Genomic DNA, 23,350 nt, shown 5'->3' with positions numbered 1-23,350 from the left:
CTGGTACCTGTGACTGTGACCTTATTTGGATATAGGGTCTTTTATTGCAGATGTAATCAAGTTACAAAGAGATCATGTTAGAGTAGGGTGGGTTCTAACAAATATGGCCATTAACCTTAGAAGAGAAGAGGAAAGATACATACACAGAGTGGAGACAGCCATGGGAAGATGGAGGCAGAGACTGGAGTTATGCTGTAGAAGCCGAGGAATGCCTAGGGCTACCAGAATGTGGAAGAAGCAAGCAAAGATCCTTCTGTAGAGGATTCGGGGGAAGCAAGTCTCAGCAAAACCTCCAGAATGTCAGAAAACAAATTTCCGTTGTTTTAAGTCACCTGACTTTGGCATTTTGTTACGGCAGCCCTGAGAAATAAATCTGCTGTGTACCAGTCACAAAAGTGGGGGAGACATCTTCGCAGGGCCCATGCTCTAATGGCTCCGTGCAGGCCAACGTGGTTTATACCTCCATTTCCAGGGGCTGATTCTCTACATGCTTGTATCTAACGTTTATAACATTTACAGTCTACAAAGCATTTTTACATATCCTACCTGTGATTGTCATAACCATCAAGGCAGATGCTACCGACAGTCAAAAAACTTTTTAAAACTAGACTTTATTTTTATTATTTATTTATTTCTATTTCAATAATTTTTGGGATACAGATGGTTTTTGGGTTCTTTACGTGAGTGAGTTCTTTAGTGGTGAATTCTGAGATCTTAGTGTACTCATCACCTGAGCAGTGTATGCTGTACCCAAAATCTTTAGGCTTTATTTTTTTGGAGTAGTTTTAGGTTTACAGCAAAAATGAGTGGAAAGTATAGAGATATACCCATCTACTCCTGCCCTCCACACACGCACAGTCTCCTCCACTATCAACTTCCCCTGACAGAGTAGTACATTTGTCACAATTGGTGAATCTACACTGACACATCTTTCTCACCCAAAGTCCACAGTTTACATAAGGGTTCACTCTGGGGTTGTACAGTCTATGTTTTGACAAATATATAATGATATGTACTCATCATTATAGTCTCATGCTCTCCCCTCTACCCCTGGTAACCACTAATCATTTTACTGTCTCCATAGTCTTGCCTCTAGAGTTCATGGGAAGGAGTACTTCATTGGGAAAGAGGTCACCAATGACAGAACAATGAAGTTAACACTCTAGTTCTCTTAATCACTTATGTCCTGGATTAAGAAAAAAAATATTAATGGTAGCCATAATTCCTCCTACGGGTTCTGAGAGTCTATTTTGAGTCAGGCAGGAGGGTTTTTTGTTTTTTGTTTTTTTCATATTATTAATACCTCACTTGACTCTCACAACATCCCTTACCTTTTTCAGTATGCCATGTAGTTGGGATCTTACAGTATGTAGCCATTTCAGATAGGCTTCTTTCACTTAGTAATATGCAGTTAAGCTTCCCTCCTGTCTTTTCATGGCTTGATATTACATCTCTTTTTTGCACTGAATAGTATTTTATTTTCTGGATATCCTGCAGTTTATTTATCCATTCATCCACTAAAGGACATCTTGGTTACTTCCAAGTGTTGACAATTATGAATAAAGATGCTAAAAACATCCATGTACAGGCTTTTGTGTGGACATCCGTTTTCAAGCTGGTATTTGGGTAAATACCAAGGAGTGCAATTGCTGCATCATATGGTGAGAAGATGCTTAGTTTTGGAAGAAATTGCCAAACTGTCTTCCAAAGTGGCTGTAACAAATACAGTTTTTATTTGGTGGATGAGCAAAGGGTTCATGGAGGTGAATAAATTAGTCTAAGACTGGACAATATGCAGGGACTTCTACCCAGTGTCTTCCTGTGTTGCTTCTCACCCAATGCTCAACCTAAGCAGGAGCCTGGAGGCCGGGCCAAAGGTTCTGACCTGAAAATATCACACTGGGTTCTAGGTTTATTGGTCACATTTTGGACCCTTACTCTGTTTCCACAAACCTGTTCCACCCACAGCTTTCCTCATTGCAGTTGAGGGGAACTCTACCCTTCTAGTTCTGTAGGTTAAAAATCCGGAGTCAGCTTCAATCTCTTTTCTTCTTTCATGCCCTATATTTATTCTTTCAAAAAATCCTGAAGACTCTTTCTTCAAAATGTATCCAGATTCTGAATCTTTAGTGCTGCCACCTTAGTTCCAGCAATTATTAGTGACGGCGTTAACTATCACCATATCTTCCTATGTACTAAGCACTGTGTCTTCCACTTACAATTTTATACATCTGATATTTGGAAGAATTTCACACAGACTAGCTTCTGAATCTGTACATTTCAAACCTTAGTTTTTCTCTCCTACCCACATACTTCCAAGGCCAGGTGCTGCAGAACACTTTCATATCAGATGCCACTTCCAGTGCTTCTCCCTGCCACGGTGCCAGGTGAGTTGGCACAGTGGATGGCAGTATTCCCAGAAGCCATTTTTTACACCAGGATGGCAGGAAAGACCGTGAATCACATAAAATACATTCACCAAACTCAAACTAAATGTATCTCCAACTCGTTTCCTCCTTAGCTGGATCCCCAAAATTCTCTTTGTCCCTCCAACAGCAGGTGAAATGTAATGGAGGTGAAGTTGGAATGCAAAGAAACAGAACTCTTGACCAATGGCAATTGCAATATCTTGTTTTTGAAAATTTTACACATTCTGTGGTTAAGTTTCTCCCACGCCTTGGAAAACACCTTTGAAACTGAAGGGACCCAAAACTTACCTTTCATTAGCTTCATGGTAAGTCAGCTTCTGGTATATTTTAAATTGCAACCTGATCCTTTCCCCCGGACCTCCCCATTCAACTTATCTGCTTTTCCTGTTGTCATACCACCTCCATCCTTTAGGTACTGTATAAATTATCTATTATATCTGTCTTCGGTAGAATATAAGCTTCATGAGGGCAAGAATCTTTGTTTGTTTTGTTCACTGATGTTTTTCAAGTGCCTAGAACAAGGCCAGGTGCATGATAGGTGCTCCATAAAGATTTGTGGATAAATAAATACAATAAATAATGCATAAACGAGTGAGTGAATGAACCAAAGGTAATCTAGGATCAGAATTGTGATGATCTAGGACTTCTAAATTTAAAACTTTGAGTTCTATTCCAGACTCATTTCCACTTAACCTTGGCCATGTCAGTGAACCTTTCTGGGCCTCTGCTTTCTCGTGTATGAAATTAGGTGGTTATGTATTCTTTTAATTAATATCCATTGCAACCCAACTGTGGTCAAGGCATTCAAAGATACTTCCTTGCATTCAAGTGGTACCACTCAAAACGCAGAATTCATTGGCATCAAAGTCCAACCTCTTCCAAGCCCCGCCCACCTCACGTCCATCTTTAGGCCCTGCCCCGATTCGGTTCAGCCGGCCCCCAGCGTAGAGGCACCACCTTTCCTCATTGCAGTCATCCAATAGCCAAGATACACGGCTAGGTGATTTGCGAGCGGGAGTTAGGTGTCCTCTTGGCGCCTGACCAGAGTCGGGAAATTCGGCTTCTCTTGAGTAGTCCCTTCCCCGAGTTGGCCCCGAGGTATGCGGGGTCACTCGCTGCTCGACGTTCCCTCCGAAGGGTCGGACAAGGCTCCGGAGCCCTGTCGCTGCCCTCCCTAGGAGCCCTGGGTCTTCACTGGCCGAGGTGCCCGCCCCGCGGCATTCTGGGAGTGGTAGTTTTCTTCCTTCAGGTTCCTTCCTGGCTGGCCAGTGCCCAAGACTAGCGAGACTACGATTCCCAGACGCCCAAGCGAGTCGCCGGTCACGTGGCCGCAAGGACGCGGGGCCGGTGGGCGGGGGCCGGCAGGTGCCCCGCTGCTGTCTGTCATATCCAGAGCCGGCGAGCCGCTAGGTCCCCAGAGACCCCGCCATGGTACGCGCGGGCGCCGTGGGGGCGCATCTCCCCGCGTCCGGTTTGGACATCTTCGGGGACCTGAGGAAGATGAACAAGCGCCAGGTGACGGAGGCGGGTGGTGAGCGCGCCCAGGCCGGGACCGGCTGTGCTTGCGAGGAGTTGGGGCTTCCAGTGCAGGGCTCCAGGAAGGGCAGCTCCCAGTGACTGCGGCCGGGCGGCCACCCGAAGCTCCCGCGCTGGGCTCTCAGGCCCTGGGTTCTACGCCTACGTGTGGGCATGGGTGTGCACTTCCTTGCCCTGACAAGAGCACAATTAGGGGAGGGTGTGGGAAAGGGGAGAATAGAAACCCCGTGCCATGGAATGTCAAATGTAGATGAGAAAGCCATAGCCACGCTTGTGGGAGAGTTGACTATGTGAACGACAGCTGTTTGCGCGTATTTGAAGGGCCACCCGGTGAAGAGGGAACCGATTTCTCTGTGGGGCTTCAGAGGCCTGACTGCCTGCGGGTGGAAGTGGCAGAAAAGCAGGCGAGAGGGAAGAACTTTCCTACAATGGGAGCTGTCCAGCGATGCCTCCCAAAGCAGTTTCTTTCCAACCTGGGCAGTTGTTTTTCCTCTGACCGTGGGTCTGGACTCAATAATGCTCCCTGTGCCTAGAGAGCTCACAAGCGGTGCGCAATCATTGTGGACTCAACCCATGTTCCCAGCGGGATTCCAGAAGCCTTCGCTAACTTCTGAGATGCCATCATTCTGGCTGCACTATGAATATAGGAGGCAGTGTAGGGTCTTTGGGCAGTTGGGGTGGTTGAATTCCCTCTCCTTTGTGAGAAGACCTAAGAGGAAAACGTTCCTCTTGCTCTCTCCTTAGCCACTTATTAGTCATCATCACTGTCTTTGGGTCCTTATCTCTTCACTATAAGGTTAAGAGTGAGTAGGGATTGGAAAGGAAGCCCTCTCAGTCAGGAAAAAATACGATTATGTAAGCTTCTAGGTAGAGAATTTGGGGGACCTGTAGGGCCTAAATATCACGGTGGATACTAATGCCACTATTACTACTAATAAATTGTGCTAAGAAAAATGGGACCTTCCAACCAAGGGATTTTGCTTGTCTTTGAAAATGGTATTAATCCCCATTATTTTGAGGGCATCCAGTTTCATTTGCTCCATCAGTTGAGATGTGGGGTGATGCCCATGGGAAGTCACAACTACTCCTTAAGGCATATGTGTTTTTCCCCTCTCACTCTCCTCCCCCTCCCCCAAGTAGAATTTCAGACTAGTGCAGTCGTGTGGGAAAGTATGATAATTTCTATTTCATCAACCGTGTTTAGGATGTGGTAGTGTCTAGGTGTGCACAGCTGATATACTCCTGTTTCTGGAAGATGAGTTGTAGTAGAGATTATCACCAGCTTAAAAAAGTAACTGCTAATGTCCTGAGCATTGATGCTGTTCACAAGAATACCCTACAGGAAGTAGAGCTTTGTTTAAAAATTTAGACTTAATGGCTGGGTTTTTAAAATGTCTCTAAAATTAGTACTGACTACTGATGGCTGTAATTGCAGACTGTTAGAAAAGGCCCTCTGATGAGTGTATTGATCCCTAAACCACTTTGCCCTTTGAAAGATCAGTGTGTTTTTTGCTCTCAATGATAAGGCCTGCCAGTAGCTGGCTGTATTGCCTGTTTTGCTAGTCTTCTAATTAAAATTCAGCAAGCTCAAATCTACTGCTTCTCGGTACTTTTTAAAAAAGCTTTGTCCGTTTGCTTTTTTGTTGTTGTTGTTCCTCTTCTTCCCTCCAAAATAGCATCTTATGACACCTTGTCAGGCCTGCATGCTCCACCAGTCTTGAAAGCAGGACCTTCTTTCTCTGCCGCCCCTGCTTACTATTAAAGCAGGACCCACATGCGAGACAAGGGCTCTTTGTTTCTGCAGTGAGGAAGAGAGGAGGAAATACAGCTACTGGCAGTGCTGCTGCTGTCAGCCAGAATCTTTGGTCTGAAATGTTTGCTTAAAACTCTTAGACGTTGGCTGTTTCATCTTTGGTTGACAATGACTGAGTGTGGACTTACTTCTACACTCTTGTCGTGAGCATTAAGTGCTGAGCATACAAAGTTGGTAGGCAAAGGTGAACAACAACAAAAGCACCCGTGAAACGTGGTGGTGGTTTGGTTTTTTTAGACCCCAGTCAGCTTGTCAGGAGTTCAGTCAAAATTACTTTTCTGGATTCCAGGATTTTAAGCCTAGAATCTGATTAGTAGATTTCTTAAAGTTAAGGTGTTGCAAGTATGATCTGTGGTTTCTTAGTTTGATTTTTAGATTTTTGTGTATTTGGGCATTTCCTTAGCAGGTAGATGATTTGCTCAATGGAAGCTTTTTTGAGGAATTGATTTTGCTTCCCCTTACTGAACTTTTCAAGCTTGGGAAATTATACGGGAAAATATATTCTTGGTACGAGGTCTTTACTGGATAAGTGGCAAGATTTTATAATTTGCTTTTATCAGGGTGGAACCAGATGGCTTGAAAACTTGCCTAAAAACGGCAATCTTTGTTTAAAACCATGGTTTGGGGCTTTCCTAATTGGATATGTAATTCATTATGGAACAGTGGTGATTTATCAAGTGCTTTCAGTCAGGCAGAGCAGCTGGGGAGGGTTTTGAATGTGAATTCCAGTGAACAACTTCTGCTTTAGCGTGGCGTGACTTGTAAGGCTGATTTTACTTTAGAAGCAGTGTTTTGTTGTTGTTGTTGTTGGACACTCAATATTTATTGAATGAAGACATGAATTTTTTTATCTCTTCTAAATGCTCACTTCGTTGCATTCTTAAATATTTGCTTTGTGATTTTTGATTTTTTCCGTTATGCTCTTTGAGCTTACGGTGAAATGGTGTAAAGACTTTGATTGTTTCATGGCAACTTTCTGGTAAACATTCTTCATTTGATGAGAGATAAAAGACCACATATTGGGTACAGTGCACACTGCTCCAGTGACAGGTGCACTAAAATCTTAGAAACGACCACTAAAGAACTTAATCCATGTAACCAGAAGAAGCAATGGTTTAACGTATTATAGCCCAACACTTTGACAATGTCTGCTTAGCACTCCAGTTTCATTTTTCAGTCTCCTGGGAATATAATGATAGTTTCATAATTTGCTATTGACACAGTAGCCAAGTCGCTTTAAAAAATGGTGTGTAGGCTGAGTGCAGTGGCTCACGCTTGCAATCCTAGCACCTTGGGAGGCCGAGGCAGGTGGATCATTTGAGGTCAAGAGTTCAACACCAGCCTAGCCAACATGGTGAAGCCCTGTCTCTACTAAAAATATAAAAATTAGCCAGGTGTGGTGGCGCACGCCTATTATCTCAGCTACTCGGGAGGCTGAGGCAGGAGAATCGCTTGAGCCAGGGAGGTGGAGGTTGCAGTGAGCAGAGATCGTGCCATTGCACCCCAGCCTGGGCAACAGAGTGAGACTCCATCTCAAAAAAAAAAAAAAAAAAAAAAAAAAAAAAAAAAAAAAAGGTGTAACTTTAATGTTGAATTATATTTATGTTCCTATTTTGATTTATTGCACCAAATACACTAACTATTATCTTAATTCACTTATGTCCTCACTTTCAGTTGTATCCTTCATAATTGCATCAGATTACCTATTGTTACAGTTTTAACATTAACAAGAGACAGTTTTGAGCTCTGCTTTTCCTACCTTACATCAGTCAGAATGTTTTCAGAATAGAGAAAAGTTTAAAGAAGAAAAGTCAATGACTCGTAATTTCACTATCCTAAAATAGCCTCTCTTAGAGTCTTGGGGCATCTCTTTGTGTTTGTTTTATCGTTTGGTGAGCTCCTACTGCAGCTTACATTTTTCACTCAACATACTGTGTTTGGTTGTGTCATTAAACTTCCTTTTTATTTTCCTCCCCTAACCCAACCCACTTTCTCCTCCACTCCCATTAAGTTCTTTATGCATTGTTTTAAATAGCGGACTAATCTGCCATTTTCTTTTTCTTTTCTTTTCTTTTTTTTTTTTTTTTTTTGAGATAGAGTCTTGCTCTGTCACCCAGGCTGGAGTGCAGTGGTGCTATCTCGGCTCATTGCAACCTCCGCCTCCCGGGTTCAAGAGATTCTTGTGCCTCAGCCTCCCGAGTAGCTGGGATTACAGGCGCATGTGCCACCATGCCGGGCTAATTTTTGCATTTTTAGTAGAGTTGGCATTTCACCATGTTGGCCAGGCTGGTCTTGAACTCCTGAGCTCAGATTATCTGCCCACCTCGGCCTCTCAAAGTACTGGGATTACAGGCGTGAGCTACACCGCACCTGACCCCATTTTCTACTCAGTTATTTCCCTGTTGTTGCTCATTTATTGCCTTTTCCACATTATTAGAATTAAGACTGTAATGAATGTCTTCGGGCCATAATTCTCAACCTGCACTCACCATTAAAGATGGTTATTTTATCACTATTTGTTCAACAAATTGAATACTTAGCTTTTTGCCAAGCCCATGTTGAATCTTGAGGATACAGCTATGAGCAAGGCTGAAATGATGCCTACTTTTGTGGAATGTAAGGTCTAGTGCAAAAGACACTTTAGGTAATTACATGCTTAATTATGATGCTGATGAACGATATTAAGAAATACAGGATGCAGTGAGAATATGTAATAGGAAGACCTAGGCTGGCCAGAGTGGAGGTTGGCAAACCCCACTGCACCACCTGTTTTTGTAAAGTTTGATTGGCACACAGCCATGCTCTTTCTTTTACATATTGTCTATGGCTGCCTTCCCGCTACATTGGCAGGGCTGAGTAGTTTCAATGAGACTATGTGACCCGTAAACATAAAATATTTACTGTCTTACCCTTTACACAAAAAGTTTGCTGATTTCTGGTCTAGCCGGTCAGGGCAGGGTTCTGTTGGGCACTGGCATTTAATGGTGGATGTAAAGGTGAGTGTTGGTAAACTGAGGGGTCCAGGGAGGGAGCCTTCTGGGTGAAGGCCCTGGGGTGGAAAGAAGCATGTGAGGTGGAAGCATGGACAGTACCACCAGTGCAGCTGGGGTGAGGCGAGCTTCAGCAGCTGAAGTGAGGCTGGGGGGATATATCAGACAGGGCATTAGAGGCCATATTGTAGTTTAGTCTTCATCCTCAGAGTAGTGGGATACAATCAAAGGGCTTTAGGCAGGGCATAGACATGACCAGGTGACCAGATGTGCATTTGAAAACCAGTACAGTCAAGCACCATATAATGATGTTTCTGTCAATGATGGACCACATACACGATGGTGGTCTTATAAAATTATACCATATTTTTACTCTGCCTTTTCTATGCTTAGTTACACAAATACTTAGCAGTGTGTTACAGTCGCCTGTAGTATTCAATCTAGTAGCAAGCTGTACAGGTTTCTAGCCTAGGAGCAATAGGCTACACCGTATAGCTTAGGGGTGTAGTAAGCGACACCATCTGGGTTTGTATAAGTACTCTCTATGATGTTCAAACAACAATAAAATCATCTAACAACGCATTTTTTCAGAATGTGTCTGTCATAAAGTGGCGCATGACTGCCCTGATTGTAGCACAGAGAATGGATCGGAAGAGGTGTGCACGGGCATTAGGAGACCTGTCATGAGGCTGTCACAGCAGCCTGATGGGCCCCGTTGGTGATATGAGAGTGGCGGCAGTGGGAATAGAGAGAACTGTACAAACTCCAGACATGTTTGGAAAGCCAGAATGTATAGAATGAATGGGTACGGGGTGGCCCCAAATAACAGGGCAATAATAATGTCATTTACTGAGAGAAGGATCACTAGCACTGAAAGCTTTTGGAAAAGGTAAGTTTAATTTTGACATGTTGAGCAGGAGGTATCTTTAAAGACATCTGAGTGGAAACATCAGGTAGGCAGTTGGAAGTCTCTGAATTGGGAGTAGTTAGCATGACGGGACCCATGCCAGCATTCAGGTAGAGGAGGTGGTTCAGGTGGAGGAGGAGCAACTGGCAGGAAGACAAGAAAGTGGTCAGAAGTGGATGGCATGCCATCGTGGAAGGCAGGGGCCAAGGGTTTGAAGAAATGATCATGTGTATTGAGAGCCGCTGGAAGGTCAGTTAAGGTGAGGGCTGACAGTTATCCTTTGCATTTAGTGAGCATGTGACTGATTATGTAGGTTGAGGACTGAATATAGATGGTGAAGAAGGGGAGCAACTTGGGGTAGACACTGTTTTGAGAAGAGCTGTGAAGGAGAAGAGAGAGTGTGAAAGCTGGAGGAGGATGTGAGGTGGAGGAAGGGTTTGCGATGGGAGAGTCTTTAGCTGATGGGAGGAGGAGGTATAGAGCCATGATTCAACTTTCACTGCACCTCAGAATCACCCCACCCCTCCCAGCGATCCAGCTGGTCTGGGATGGACTTTCCAGGGCTTCCCCGAGGATTCTAAGGTGCAGCCAAGGTTGAGAACCAATGGTATAGAGCAGTGGTTCTCAGCTGTGATTCCCACGCCAGCAGCTTTCGTGTCGCCTGGGAATGTGTCTGAAGTGCAGTCCTCAGGCATCGCCAGCTGATCCTAGTGCACACTGATGCTTGCACGCTGCCGCTGTAAAGAACGGTCCATATACCCAGAAGTCAGAACCACGTAGAACCACCTGGGAAGTCTCTATTTGAACTTCCTGAGTGTCTTTCAGCCTGACTTTTCCAGGCCTTGTGTATTTTTTTTTTTATTTATTATTTTTTTGGAGATGGAGTCTCGCTCTGTCGCCCAGACTGGAGTGCAGTGGCCAGATCTCAGCTCATTGCAAGCTCTGCCTCCCGGGTTTACACCATTCTCCTGCCTCAGCCTCCCGAGTAGCTGGTACTACAGGTGCCCGCCACCTCGCCCGGCTAATGTTTTTGGTATCTTTTAGTAGAGACGGGGTTTCACTGTGTTAGCCAGGATGGTCTTGATATCCTGACCTCGTGATCCGCCCGTCTCAGCTTCCCAAAGTGCTGGGATTACAGGCTTGAGCCACCGCGCCTGGCCGGCCTTGTGTATTTTAAACTGTATTTAAACTGTGTTTAAAACTGTATTTTAAATTGTACTCAATGCTCAAAAAGAGTTCATACCACCACATTCCAGCTCAGTTAAAATTGAATTTGGATAGTTGAGGAAAATGATGTTGCCCAGAGCCACGTGATCCAGGTCCTCACTCCAAACTCAATTCAAAAGGATGTTCTGGAAAGCTGGTAGGGAGCTAAGGTGGGATCTAACTTGTCTAACATCACTGCCTCCAAAACGCTAAAACTATATTAATAGCAAGGAGGTTTTAGAAGTTATCAGTTACTCCAGGATATGCCCAGGAAAGGAAACAAGATCAGCCAAATACTAGAAGCTGGAAAACAGATGGAAGAATGGGAACTGGCACAGCCAGAGAAAGCCAGGATCTGAGCGGCACTGGGGGAGGCTGTGGCTCTTCGGGTTTGTGAGGCAGAGAGAGTCCTGAGACCCAGGAATTGGTGTCCCCAGAACTGAAGGCGAAGGGGAGATAGGGCTGAAATAAATTTGATTGGGTAGAAAGGCATAGAAGCAGTGAGACCCCCCGCTCTCCTGTCTTCCACCCAGAGGCCTCACCTTCCTCAGCAGAGGTCTGGGAGTTCATTGCCTGGAGAGGGGAACGGAAATCTCTGGAGGAGGGGCTGCCAGGCCTGGTAGGGTTGTGGCTCCCACCCTATAAGTGACTGTGCACACTACATGCTGAGGGTAGAAAAACAGAAGTGAGGGGTGAAGGACCTGACAGAACATGGGTCCTCAGGTATACACAGAGCTGAGCACAGGTTCCAGGAGAATAGGCACCTGCGGCCCGGTGGAAGGGGGTCATTGAACCAGTGGGGATAGACCCACGTGGGGATAGAGCCATTTTGGTTCCGGGGTGTGTTGCTGAGAGTGGGTGGCCCCAGTGGAGGGGAGATCTTTGGAGATGTGGATGGGGGCCCAGGAATTAAGATAGCACAGTGTTGATGGACCACCCACCTGGCTCTGCAGATCACCCCAACAACTGCAGGGGTTGTGGAGAGGAAGATTGAGGCAGGTACCAAAGTAAGGAGCCTCCCTGGTGGGCGGTGCTGGCGATGCCATGAGGGGCTTTGATTTTGAGTGGTCCTAGCCACAGCAGCGTTAGTCCCTGTTGCGCCTGGAAGGAAGGCGGATGTTTGGGCTGACAGGTCAGCTCCAGCCCGACAGGGTGTTGGCACATGGGCAGGTGTTGTTTTCTCCTTTAGTCACCAGGAGTTGGCAGGTGCAGCAGGCAGCTGTCAGCAAGGAAGAGCCTGTGCTTCAGCTTGTGCCATGCTGCAAGGAGCGAGGCAAGCCCAGTGGGTCTAAACGCAGTGGTCTGAGGTAGAGTGGGTGGGCTTCTACCTCCTTCTCAGAGCTGATGTAACTAGTGCTTATGCGTTAACTCGTGTGACCTGCCCACCTGTACTCTTTTTTTTTTTTTTTTTTGTAACGGAGTCTCGCTCTGTCGCCCAGGCTGGAGTGCAGTGGTGCGATCTCGGCTCACTGCAAGCTCCACCTCCCGGGTTCACGCCATTCTTCTGCCTCAGCCTCCTCCCAAGTAGCTGAGACCACAGGTGCCTGCCGCTACGCCCAGCTAAATTTTTTTTTGTATTTTTTAGTAGAAACGGGGTTTCACTGTGTTAGCCAGAATGGTCTCGATCTCCTGACCTCGTGATCTGCCTGCCTCAGCCTCCCAAAGTGCTGGGATTACAGGCGTGAGCCACTGTGCCCGGCCCCTAACCACATATTTGTTATTTACCTTTTGAAACATTTATGAAAAATTTAAACATTAAGATGTTTAGCATTTCTGTTCACTGGTTTTAAAATGTCATTTTTAGATGCAGGATGACCTCATTGCCAAGCACTATAGGAATCGGAAGCTTCCGTTTGAGGCTAAAGGTAGTTGTAGGTGAATCCACAGTGTGCGGATCTGGGTGAGACCTGTGCTCAGCATGCTGCACTGTGTCTGGGAATGGTCTTCATCGGGAGGCTCTGGTGGCAGGCCTTGAGTAGCGCAACCCTCTAGGGTCTAAGGTGCTGGGAAATCCCGAAGAGGTGATGAGGGCCTCCTTGGGGCTTTAACAAGACAGGCCTCACAGATTGCTCTTTTTTCCTCCCCTCTCTCTCACTTAAGGAGAGATATTTGCCAGGCTCTTTCCAGGGACAAAAGTTGAAATACTGCAGAATTTTGTCCCTTGTGTTAGTTTCCTGTCCTAAAACCGTGTCTTTGGAAAAGTTTGATGAGTGCATCTCCAGCTTCAGGGTGGCGGGTCTTCTGCCACTGGTTTTCACTGTGGTTCCTCTTTTTCATTCCAGCTCTATTACCAGGTTTTAAACTTCGCCATGATTGTGTCTTCTGCTCTCATGATATGGAAAGGCTTGATCGTGCTCACCGGCAGCGAGAGCCCCATCGTGGTGGTGCTGAGGTAGGTCCCCCAGGCTGGCCTCCAGCCTCCAGCCTCCATCACAAGGCTGCCCTGGGTCTGAGGAGCGGAGCAGCCTTAAGTGAAAACCTGTATGACAGCTGAAATTCAAGATTTTAATTGGATAAATTATTAGTCTTTATTGATACCTATTTTGAGAATGTTTCTTTTTTTCTGGCTTTTGAAAAATCTTATCTTTCTTAGTAGACATTTTAGAGCTTTAACCATGTTGGTGCTTGTGCACCTAATCCATGTCAAATGACAATTTAATAATATGGTATTCATGCATTATTTCTATACAAATTGATTTTTAAACATAACTAAAAATGTTACTTCATTTTCTTTGTACCAAACAGGCAGGGCGTCCGTATCCCCAGTGCGTAGCATTGTGTCTAGTATTTTTTTCAAGCTTCTTCAGTACTACTGGTGTATTGATGGCTACTATCTTCTTGAGACTATGATGCTTATAAAAGTACAGCATGTTTATTTTAGAAAAGTTACCACTAGAGTTAACTTCACACAGCCATAAAGCCATCCAAGGGGAAAAACTTAACATCAGTTTGAAATCAAATGGCCGTGTTTGGGAGCTGGTAGGTGCTTCAAGATGCCATCTGTCTGGTGTGTCTTAGGTCATCAGATCTGTTGTTTTCAAGGTGGCATGGTGGGCTGTGGCAGTAACTTGGGCAGAGTCACAGCTTACCAGTGCAGGAGCCGAGGCCAGAACATAGGGCTCTTAGCTCCCATACCAGTGCCCTTTCCCTCCACCAGGCCTTGCCACCACCTTGTGGGGTCATAGCCATGATCCATGCCCCACCAGGCCGCCCTCATGTGGTTGGCCAAGGGGCACACTTCTAGAGATGGAGTTTCCATGAATTTAGAAGAGGCTAGCCTAGCACACAGCAGAGCTGTGGGACCTCCGACCCACTCGTGTTCACACTGTGCTTTAGGGAGGCCCCTGGCGTTGGGGTGGGTGGATTAGGAGTGGGGAGAAGGGAGGTACACTCATGGATTCAGGAAACCTTAGCCTAGCTTCACGTGTAACAGTTCCATGCTTGTGTGTTTTATGTGGTTACACTTCCTGGTAAGATTTCATTTGAAGGAAGGATTTTAAGGCTTTTTTTTTTTTTTTTTTTTTTTTTTAAAGAAGAAGGAAGTTAAAACCTCAAATTTAGATGGACTCTCTCCTTTAACAGACAAGGAACCTGAGGCCCAATGAGGCCAGGCCTCAAGCATCTCCCAGTAACTTTTGGCAGAGCCAACACTAGATCTGAGATTTCCTGGCCCTCCTCAGATGTCACAGACACACTTCCACACAGGAGCTAGTGTGAAATTGCTGCACTTAGGGACTTTTTTTTTTTTTTTAAAGCATCCTTTGTAATGTTAAAGCAATTTGGTTTATCAGCATAAACCAATGACATCCCTAAGGGATGTGTAGTTTTGGGGGGAATCTGGCCCATGAGGAAAGCAAGCAGACATTGATATTAGTGAAACATTGAAGAGAACTGCTCTCCTGATAGGACATGATAGTGACCCTTGATGTCCAACTTCAGGACACCTATGGCCTCTGTCGTCTGTGCAGGGATCTTTTCCTAGCTGCAGTTCTCTTACACTGTTACTTTTCTATCAACATCTTCCCACTGTATCTTCAGGAATTTTGTCGAAGGAGTAAAGATGAAGCCTCAGATGAAGAAATTATCTTAAGCATTTTAGCTTTTTTTTTTTTTTTTTAACCCTGAAACAATGATGTTTTATTTTCAGAAGAAGACAAAATAGAATTTCATATTGGGGGACAGAACAAACTCAAATTTGTTGACTGTGATGTTTTCTCTTAAGTCAGTTGTATTTCTAGCCCTTTTCCCCTGTCATTCAGATTGGCTGACTTTGAATGCTTCATCCATGACCATACTTAGTGGCACTGGTTTGACAGGCTGCATTTCTCCTTGCCACCTTCTGCACCTGCTGAGATGTTCGAGGTGGGCCAGGCTGGAGGGAAGGAGGGCAAGCTTCTCGAACTCTTGTTGGGAGCCATGGTTTTCTTTGTTTCCGCTAGAGCTCCACGGAGCTTCAGTGGTTCATTCTCCTCAGGTTCTTCCTGCTCAGCAGCCGTTACTCGTCCTTGGTTGCACAGCCCCCTGTCAAGCTGTATTTCTAGGTCTTATTCTCTCACGTATTAAAGCAAAGAATTAGCACACACATACGTGTGTGTGTGTGTGTATATATATATATTATATATATATATTTTAAAAAATGAACTTTTCAAATTTTAGCTTCCAGCATATTGCAATTTACTTTGAATCCACCAAAGATTTTGGCACAGGTTTAAATTGGTATCATGTGGAATTATTTATTGACTTCCACAATAACTCAGTCCATATTTGTTAGAATTGGACTTTTGTAGAATATGGTGGAATTCTCCACCATATTCTCCTGCTGTTGCAGGAGGCGAAGGACTTGGGTTCCGGTTTTTTTTTTTTTTTTTTTTTTTTTTTTTGAGACAGAGTCTGGCTCTGCCGCCCAGGCTGGAGTGCAGTGGCCGTATCTCAGCTCACTGCAAGCTCCGCCTCCCGGGTTCACGCCATTCTCCTGCCTCAGCCTCCCGAGTAGTTGGGACTACAGGCGCCCGCCACCGCGCCCGGCTAGTTTTTTGTATTTTTTAGCAGAGACGGGGTTTCACCGTGTTAGCCAGGATGGTCTCGATCTCCTGACCTCGTGATCCGCCCGTCTCGGCCTCCCAAAGTGCTGGGATTACAGGCTTGAGCCACCGCGCCCGGCCGGGTTCCCGTTTTGTCCCAGCCTCAGTTTGGCATCAGGGTGGGTCGTGCTCCCCAAGTGCTTTCATGTGTGCCTCATTTCTTTTTTTTTTTTTTTTTTTCTGGAGACGGAGTCTCGCTCTGTCGCCCAGGCTGGAGTGCAGTGGCCGGATCTCGGCTCACTGCAAGCTCCGTCTCCCGGGTTCACGCCATTCTCCTGCCTCAGCCTCCCGAGTAGCTGGGACTACAGGCACCCGCCACCTCGCCCGGCTAGTTTTTTGTATTTTTTAGTAGAGACGGGGTTTCACTGTGTTAGCCAGGATGGTCTCGATCTCCTGACCTCGTGATCCGCCCGTCTCGGCCTCCCAAAGTGCTGGGATTACAGGCTTGAGCCACCGCGCCCGGCCGGTGTGTGCCTCATTTCTTAAGTAAGGATTGCAGTATCCTAAGTGCTGGGGATCTGCTCTAAATGAAAGGATTGCCCTAGATGATTAGCTGTAAGTCTGCAGTTCTGGAGGAAAACGCTACTGTATTTGTAGATGCAGGACTTTTTTGAAAGCTAAAAATTGGTAGCTTTTACTTCAGAGTTGACATTAATCCTGCTTGCTTTTCTACCTGATACGAACTGCAGAGGGTCCTGCCAGTGCTCATGACACGTTAATGTCAGTAGAAGTCATTTCCTTTCGCACATGTTACTACCTTGAGCAGTCAGAAGGAAGCCGCAGTGGCTTGTTTTATAGCTCCTGAGACCTACTTGACTATTGAGTTTCACCTCTGACATGTTTATTCTGATCGCCTTTTGGACACAGGGTAATGCTGATACTGACTTTGTGCTTCTTTCTAGTGGCAGTATGGAGCCGGCCTTTCACAGAGGAGACCTCCTGTTCCTCACAAATTTCCGGGAAGACCCAATCAGAGCTGGTGAAATAGTTGTTTTTAAAGTTGAAGGACGAGACATTCCAATAGTTCACAGAGTAATCAAAGTTCATGAAAAGTAAAGAGGCTTATTTCTTTTTGATTTTGTTTTGTAAATTTTTGGTAGATTCGTGGCTAATTAGAAACTAGTAAAAGCACAGGATGATGTCGTGAGTTCTGCCATTTTCTCACTGGGTGACTTTGGACCGACTGCGTAACTCTTTCTGTAGGATGAGAGTTGTGGTAGTTAAACCCACAGTAACTCACAGAGTGATTATGAGAATTGAGTGAACTAATGTTTACTAAAGCAATTCAGAAACTTAAATTGCTACACAAATGTAAGGTGTGATATATTATGACATGGTAGTTATTTGAAGGAGTTCAAAGAAAATCAAACAGTTTTGATATGAAAATTATTTTCTGAAATGCAAAAAAACTAGCTGTTTTTTCTATGTTTGGCCAAAGTGGCATTTTCAGCAGTAATATTAGTCCTGGATGGATAAAAATTCCTTTTCCAACTCATCTCATGATTTGGTCGTTGCATATTCTGCATTAATTTTCCATTGCCACATCCCCCACTCCCCAAACAGCCTTGCTGTTAATACCAGCCATGACTTACTTATTAAGATCCTTTTCTGGAACCGGAAACATTTGCTTCTTGCTCAAATATATAAAGTTCCCATGAGAGAGTACTTCACATGATTAGTAAAAGTGTTACATTTCATATATACTTGGTTATTCATTTACCTTTATGCAGCTTAGTATGGATTTTTATCTGTATGAGTCAGAATTAAATTCAGGTATGCCAAGGTATGTTTTTAAATAATGGAGCATTTCTCACTCTGTATGTGTGTGTGAGTTTGAGAGAGAGAAGTAACTCCTTGTACATATCTGGTATTAGATTCCCATTCCATTCACTGCTTCTTTTTTTGAGATGGAGTCTCACTCTGTCGCCTAGGCTGGAGTACAATGGTGTGATCTCCGCTCACTGCAACTTCCGCCTCCCGGGTTCAAGCGACTCTGCTGCCCCAGCCTCCTGAGTACCTGGGACTACAAGCATGCACCATCATGCCTGGCTAATTTTTTTTTTTTTTTTTTTTTTTTTGAGACAGAGCCTCGTTCTTGTCTCCTCGGCTGGAGTGCAATGGCGTGACCTCAGCTCACTGCAACCTCTGCCTCCTGGGTTCAGGCAGTTCTCCCTTAGCCTCTCAAGTAGCTGGAATTACAGGCACGTGCCACCACACCTGACTAATTTTTGTGTTTTTAGTAGAGATGGGTTTTCGCCATGTTGGCCAGGCTGGTCTCAAACTCCTGACCTCAGGTGATCCACCCGTCTCAGCCTCCCACATTGCTGGGATTATAGGCGTGAGTAACCGCGCCTGGCCCATTTACTGCTTCTTCACAAGTGTACCCCACAGATATGGATACTTATTCACTTCACATTACTCTACACATGAGAACAATCCAGTTTCATCCTGTGCTGATACACTGGTCCTGTGCTAACGGTTACTTGATGCCTACCTGTTAGATTCCTGAGGAAGAAGCATCCTCAATCATGATGTGACAGTACTTGCACTGACTTACAATTAATTTCTAAAGATGATCCATTGTTCCAAGTTGAGGAAATGATTATTTGCTCTAATTTGCATGAATTATGAGACACTGTCAGGATTTTTATCCTGATTTCCTTTATAACCGTGTCTGCAAATCAGCTTGCTCTTTTTAATATGGTTTCAAATCTTTGGGGGTTTTTGGCATTTTATCACATTATAATAGTGCATTCTTTTTTCGTCTCTCTCATTGAAAGAAGACCCTCTTTACAGCTCCATAATACTACAATATTATGTTTCTAGAGTCAAGGCTATCTGAGCACCAGTTTAGAATGCTTAAAATGGGTCCCACATGTCTCTTTAACACACTGGTGTTATGCCATTTGTGATTCTTGTTTCCCTGCAAATTCTACTTTATGCTACCGTGGTCAGTGGTGAAGGAAATAATGCAGTAACAAATTGTGCATTTGGCAAGGAAAAGGAAATCTGAGGACAGCCTAGAGCACAGTTGCATTTAAATTACCTTGTGCTCAAATCTGTGTGATCTAGGATTAAGTTTATATCTAGAGTGAAGAGGAATATCATCCATGTTAACAAATTGGTCTATGAGGCTGGGCATGGTGGCTTATGCCTGTAATCCCAGCACTTTGGGAGGCCGAGGCTGGTGGATCACTTGAGGTCAGGAGTTCTAGATCAGCCTGGCCAACATGGCAAAACCCCACCTCTACTAAAAGTGCAAAAGTTACCTCGGTGTGGTGGCTCACACCTGTAATTCCAGCTACTCAGAGACTGAGGCAGGAGAATCGCTTGAACCTGGGAGGCAGAGGTTGCAGTGAGCTGAGATCGCACATGGCACTTCAGCCTGGGTGACAGAGCAAGACTCCATCTCAGACAAACAAACACACAAACAAAAAACCGAATTGTTCCATGAGGTCTAAGAATGAAAACAGTTCAAGTCCAGCACAGGTTGTTAAACCACCTTCATGTCCTGACTTCTGACCTGTTCTGACTTGAAGTGAATGAAGTGAGCCTGGAAAAGCTCCTTGTCAGCAGTGTTTTTGTGTATTTCGAATCTGGACTTGAAAGAATTGCACAGTGGTGATTCACATGATTTTACCTACTGATGAATGACACGAATACACTTGTTTACAGGTTAAAAAAATATTAGGTCCTAGTATATTCGTCATTCCCAGAAGCCATGTGGTGAGATGGAATTCTTCATTGTGTGCTGTGCTGGAAGCAAATTGTTGCCCTTGTGCTTGGTCATGCTTTTTGTTGTCACGGTTACTTGAGTGTTTTGGAGTTGAAGTCTACAAAATGGTCATTAGATTTGTGCTTCAGTTGAATGGTTGTCTTAAGCAGTCATCTTAGATTTAAAAAAGGTCAGGTTATCTTTGACTGTTTTTCTAAATGCTCCTGTCTGACAGTAAACTCTTGGGTAAACTAATATTTTTGTAAATGACGCTGTGCTGAAAATAATTTTTGAGAGGACATTATTTTGCTTTCCAGAGATAACGGAGACATCAAATTTCTGACTAAAGGAGATAATAATGAAGTTGACGATAGAGGCTTGTACAAAGAAGGCCAGAACTGGCTGGAAAAGAAGGACGTGGTGGGAAGAGCACGAGGGTGAGAATTCACCTTTAAGTTATATAGAAGGCTATGGAAAACACTTAGAAATGAAGAAATTAAATCGATAGGCTGAATCGTTAATTACAAATCAGGAGAGTTCTAAGCAGTTCTAGTTTATCCTGTGAAGACAAATACAACTTATAAATTCCTAAAGACCTAAAATCTAAAACGGAGCCCAGTTACCCGTATGATGGGTTCAAATCTATTTAAAAGTAAATCCAGCCAGGCGCAGTGGCTCACACCTGTAATCCCAGCACCTTTGGGAGGCCAAGGCAGGAGGATCACTTGAGCCCAGGAGTTCAAGACCAGCCTGGGTAACATAGGGATACCCCATCTCTATTAATAAAAATTATTAAAAAATTGTTCTTAAAAAATGAATAAAAATAAATCCTGAGAGATTAGTTATTTGTGGATTTTAAATAACCATTACAAGAAAGTCTCCCAGAGATAACCACTGTTTAACATTTCAGGGAATGCTGTAGATACTCTCTGGGCTGGTACAGATGTGTGTTATACATATATATAATTTTACTTAGAATTTGATTGTTTTTCACCCAGCAGGAAGTTGGAAATAGCTTTTCGTGTCAAATCTACATCTATATCTTTTTAAGTGGCTACAAGCTGTTTTATTGCGAATACAAATTTATTTAACCAATCCCCTTTTGGTGGACACTTAGATCATTTCGTATTTTTCGTAACTAGAAACATTTCTGTGATACATCTTTTAGTATTCATCTTTGTATAGTTGTCCAGCAATGAGTTCTGCTTCTGATTGACATAACAGAGAATGTGTCCTCATTAAAAACCAAAAAAGGGAATTCTTCCCCTCTCGGCAACCCGTTTTATGTTGAACAGATGTAGAAATGTTTTTTTTTATCTTACCTAAATCTCACTAGCTTTTTAAGGCTGGAGAGACTGGCTACCATTTTGTAAGATTTAGCGTTATCAATCAGATTGTGGCTTACGGCTTCTTCCTACTCCTTTAACCATTTTTCTTTGTTGCATTTTCACTTGAATATCTCCGGGGGGACCGGGAGGGCTTCCAGTTAGTCCATCCTGTCTTTCTAGACACTCTGGTGAAAGACTTTGGATAAGAGAGAGGATGGAGCTACTGATGTATAAAAGACTGGAAGGTACTATGGGTGTGTTAGCTTGTCTCCCACGAGCAGAGGTGATTGAGACCTGGGTCCATCTGATTACATATTGCTGTTAATTTTGTCAGCGTAATCATTGGCTGGTTTATGCACTGAACCTCTTCTCTCTGGGCTCATAATCATATATGAGTATAAGTTATGCTATTCACATTTGTATTTGCTACCCAATACATTTATTTGTTATATCTGACAAGCACTGGGAAATCAAAATAATTATTTGCATTACAAACTCATTACTCATGTGCTTTGAAAGCTTTATCTAACAGCAGTTTTTATATAGCCTATCTGAATCTTCTCTTCTAAATAAAAACTAGATTTGTGAAAGTTGCCTATTCTTTTTGTATAAGCGGCTTAACTATTTTAATTGTAGCAAGTGAAGACAACCAGCATCACTATCTCAACTCAAGTGCCTACTTAGAAAACTTGTCCTGGCTGCCAGTGCTGATGCTCCTTACTAATAAAGCTGTTTGAGACAGGGCTGAATACATCCTTACAGCCCCGGTCAGTGGCATTCCCACGTACGATTCATTTCCTAAGACTGATTTATAGTATTTTCAGATGTTGCCATCATCATGTTATAAACAATTTTTATATCTCTTGCTTTTTATCCCACAATTTAGGTTTTTACCATATGTTGGTATGGTCACCATAATAATGAATGACTATCCAAAATTCAAGGTAGGAATTTATGTGTGTCTATATTTGTTTACTTAGTTAAATATTGGAGCTTTTACTTGTGCAACTGTAAAGAGGCAGTCTTCTTAAAACATGTTGCCATTAATAGGCCTGCAGAATATCTATAGTTAACCACAAATTAATGTAGTCATTTAAAGTAGCAACATTTAAATTAATTATTTAAAATAGCTACTTTCCCCCTGTGTGTTCATGTTCTAAAATGGCATTTATCTAATTGCTGCTTTTTATTATGGAAATTTTCACACACACACAAAAGTAGTCCCATAAACTAGTAATGCTTACCTCTCAACTTCAACCAAAATGGTATCTCTCTCTCAATATATATGTGTATATATGTGTGTGTATCATATATATGTAAATGTGTGTGTGTGTGTATATATATATATTTTTTTTTTGGACGGAATCTGGCTCTGTCACCCAGGCTAGAGTGCAGTGGCACAATTTCGGCTCACCGCAACCTCCGCCTCCCAGGTTCAAGTGATTCTCCTTCCTCAGCCTCCCTAGTGGCTGGGATTACAGGTGTGCACCACCACGCCCAGCTCATTTTTGTATTTTTAGTAGAGACAGGGTTTCACCATGTTGGCCAGCCTGGTCTCGAACTCCTGACCTCAGGTGATCTGCCCGCCTTAGCCTCCCAAAGTGCTGGGATTACAGGCATGTATCTAAGTATTTTTTTAAAAAATCACTTGACAAACAATGGGAAACCTGCGTAGGAGTAAGCACTGCATTTGCTGTGTTTGTTCTTTGTCTGATCTTCAGTCCATCAGTATATTTTTAGGTTTTTGATCATAATGTGGCATTGAACAGCTCATTTAGAGAACAAGGCATGGGGGGAAGAGGTAATCTTTTGATTCTGTCCTCAGCCCAGTATTTAACGGACTTCATCTGAATACATTTACAGACCAAGTTTCTTTGTAGACCTCACAGTGATTTTCCATTGTGTTTTCTTTCCAGTATGCTCTTTTGGCTATAATGGGTGCATATGTGTTACTAAAACGTGAATCCTAAAATGAGAAGCAGTTCCTGGGACCAGATTGAAATGAATTCTGTTGAAAAAGAGAAAAACTAATATATTTGAGATGTTCCATTTTCTGTATAAAAGGGAACAGTGTGGAGATGTTTTTGTCTTGTCCAAATAAAAGATTCACCAGTAAAGATGGTTTTCTTTTGTGGAATCTGATTTGAATCTGCTCAATCTCTCTGCCAATTGTGGGAAGCTCTACACTGAGTGTGAGGGTCTGCACCACTTCAATAACAAGGCAGGCTGTTTAGGGCCTGGCCTGCTAGTGGGGCAAGGCATGGTCCACATGTATAGTTGTAATGTCTGAGTTTCAAAAGTAAAATTCTTAATATAATGACATTTCTGGGGGTAAACAAAGAGGC

At 43.7% G+C, this 23,350-nt stretch overlaps 1 protein-coding gene across 2 annotated transcripts; it reads left to right on the top strand.

Annotated features, from left to right (window-relative positions):
• The first annotated feature begins 3,782 nt into the window (after positions 1-3,782).
• SEC11C (SEC11 homolog C, signal peptidase complex subunit) lies at positions 3,783-23,122 on the top strand. Of its 2 annotated transcripts, none has more exons than XM_005586559.4 (6): positions 3,783-3,944; positions 13,164-13,273; positions 16,865-17,014; positions 19,995-20,114; positions 21,892-21,949; positions 22,922-23,122. In XM_005586559.4, exons 1-6 carry the CDS (start codon positions 3,858-3,860, stop codon positions 22,973-22,975), a joined length of 579 nt encoding a protein of 192 aa, XP_005586616.1. In that variant the 5' UTR covers positions 3,783-3,857; the 3' UTR covers positions 22,976-23,122. The 2 variants fall into 2 exon arrangements, with proteins under 2 accessions (XP_005586616.1, XP_045234267.1); XM_045378332.2 differs by having other exon boundaries at positions 3,783-3,960.
• Positions 23,123-23,350: the final 228 nt, after the last annotated feature.

Source organism: Macaca fascicularis, chromosome 18 (assembly GCF_037993035.2).
Source record: "Macaca fascicularis isolate 582-1 chromosome 18, T2T-MFA8v1.1".
NCBI lineage: Eukaryota > Metazoa > Chordata > Mammalia > Primates > Cercopithecidae > Macaca > Macaca fascicularis.
The sequence above is the reverse complement of the archived record's forward strand: the minus strand, read 5'-3'. Positions and strand labels throughout refer to the sequence as shown.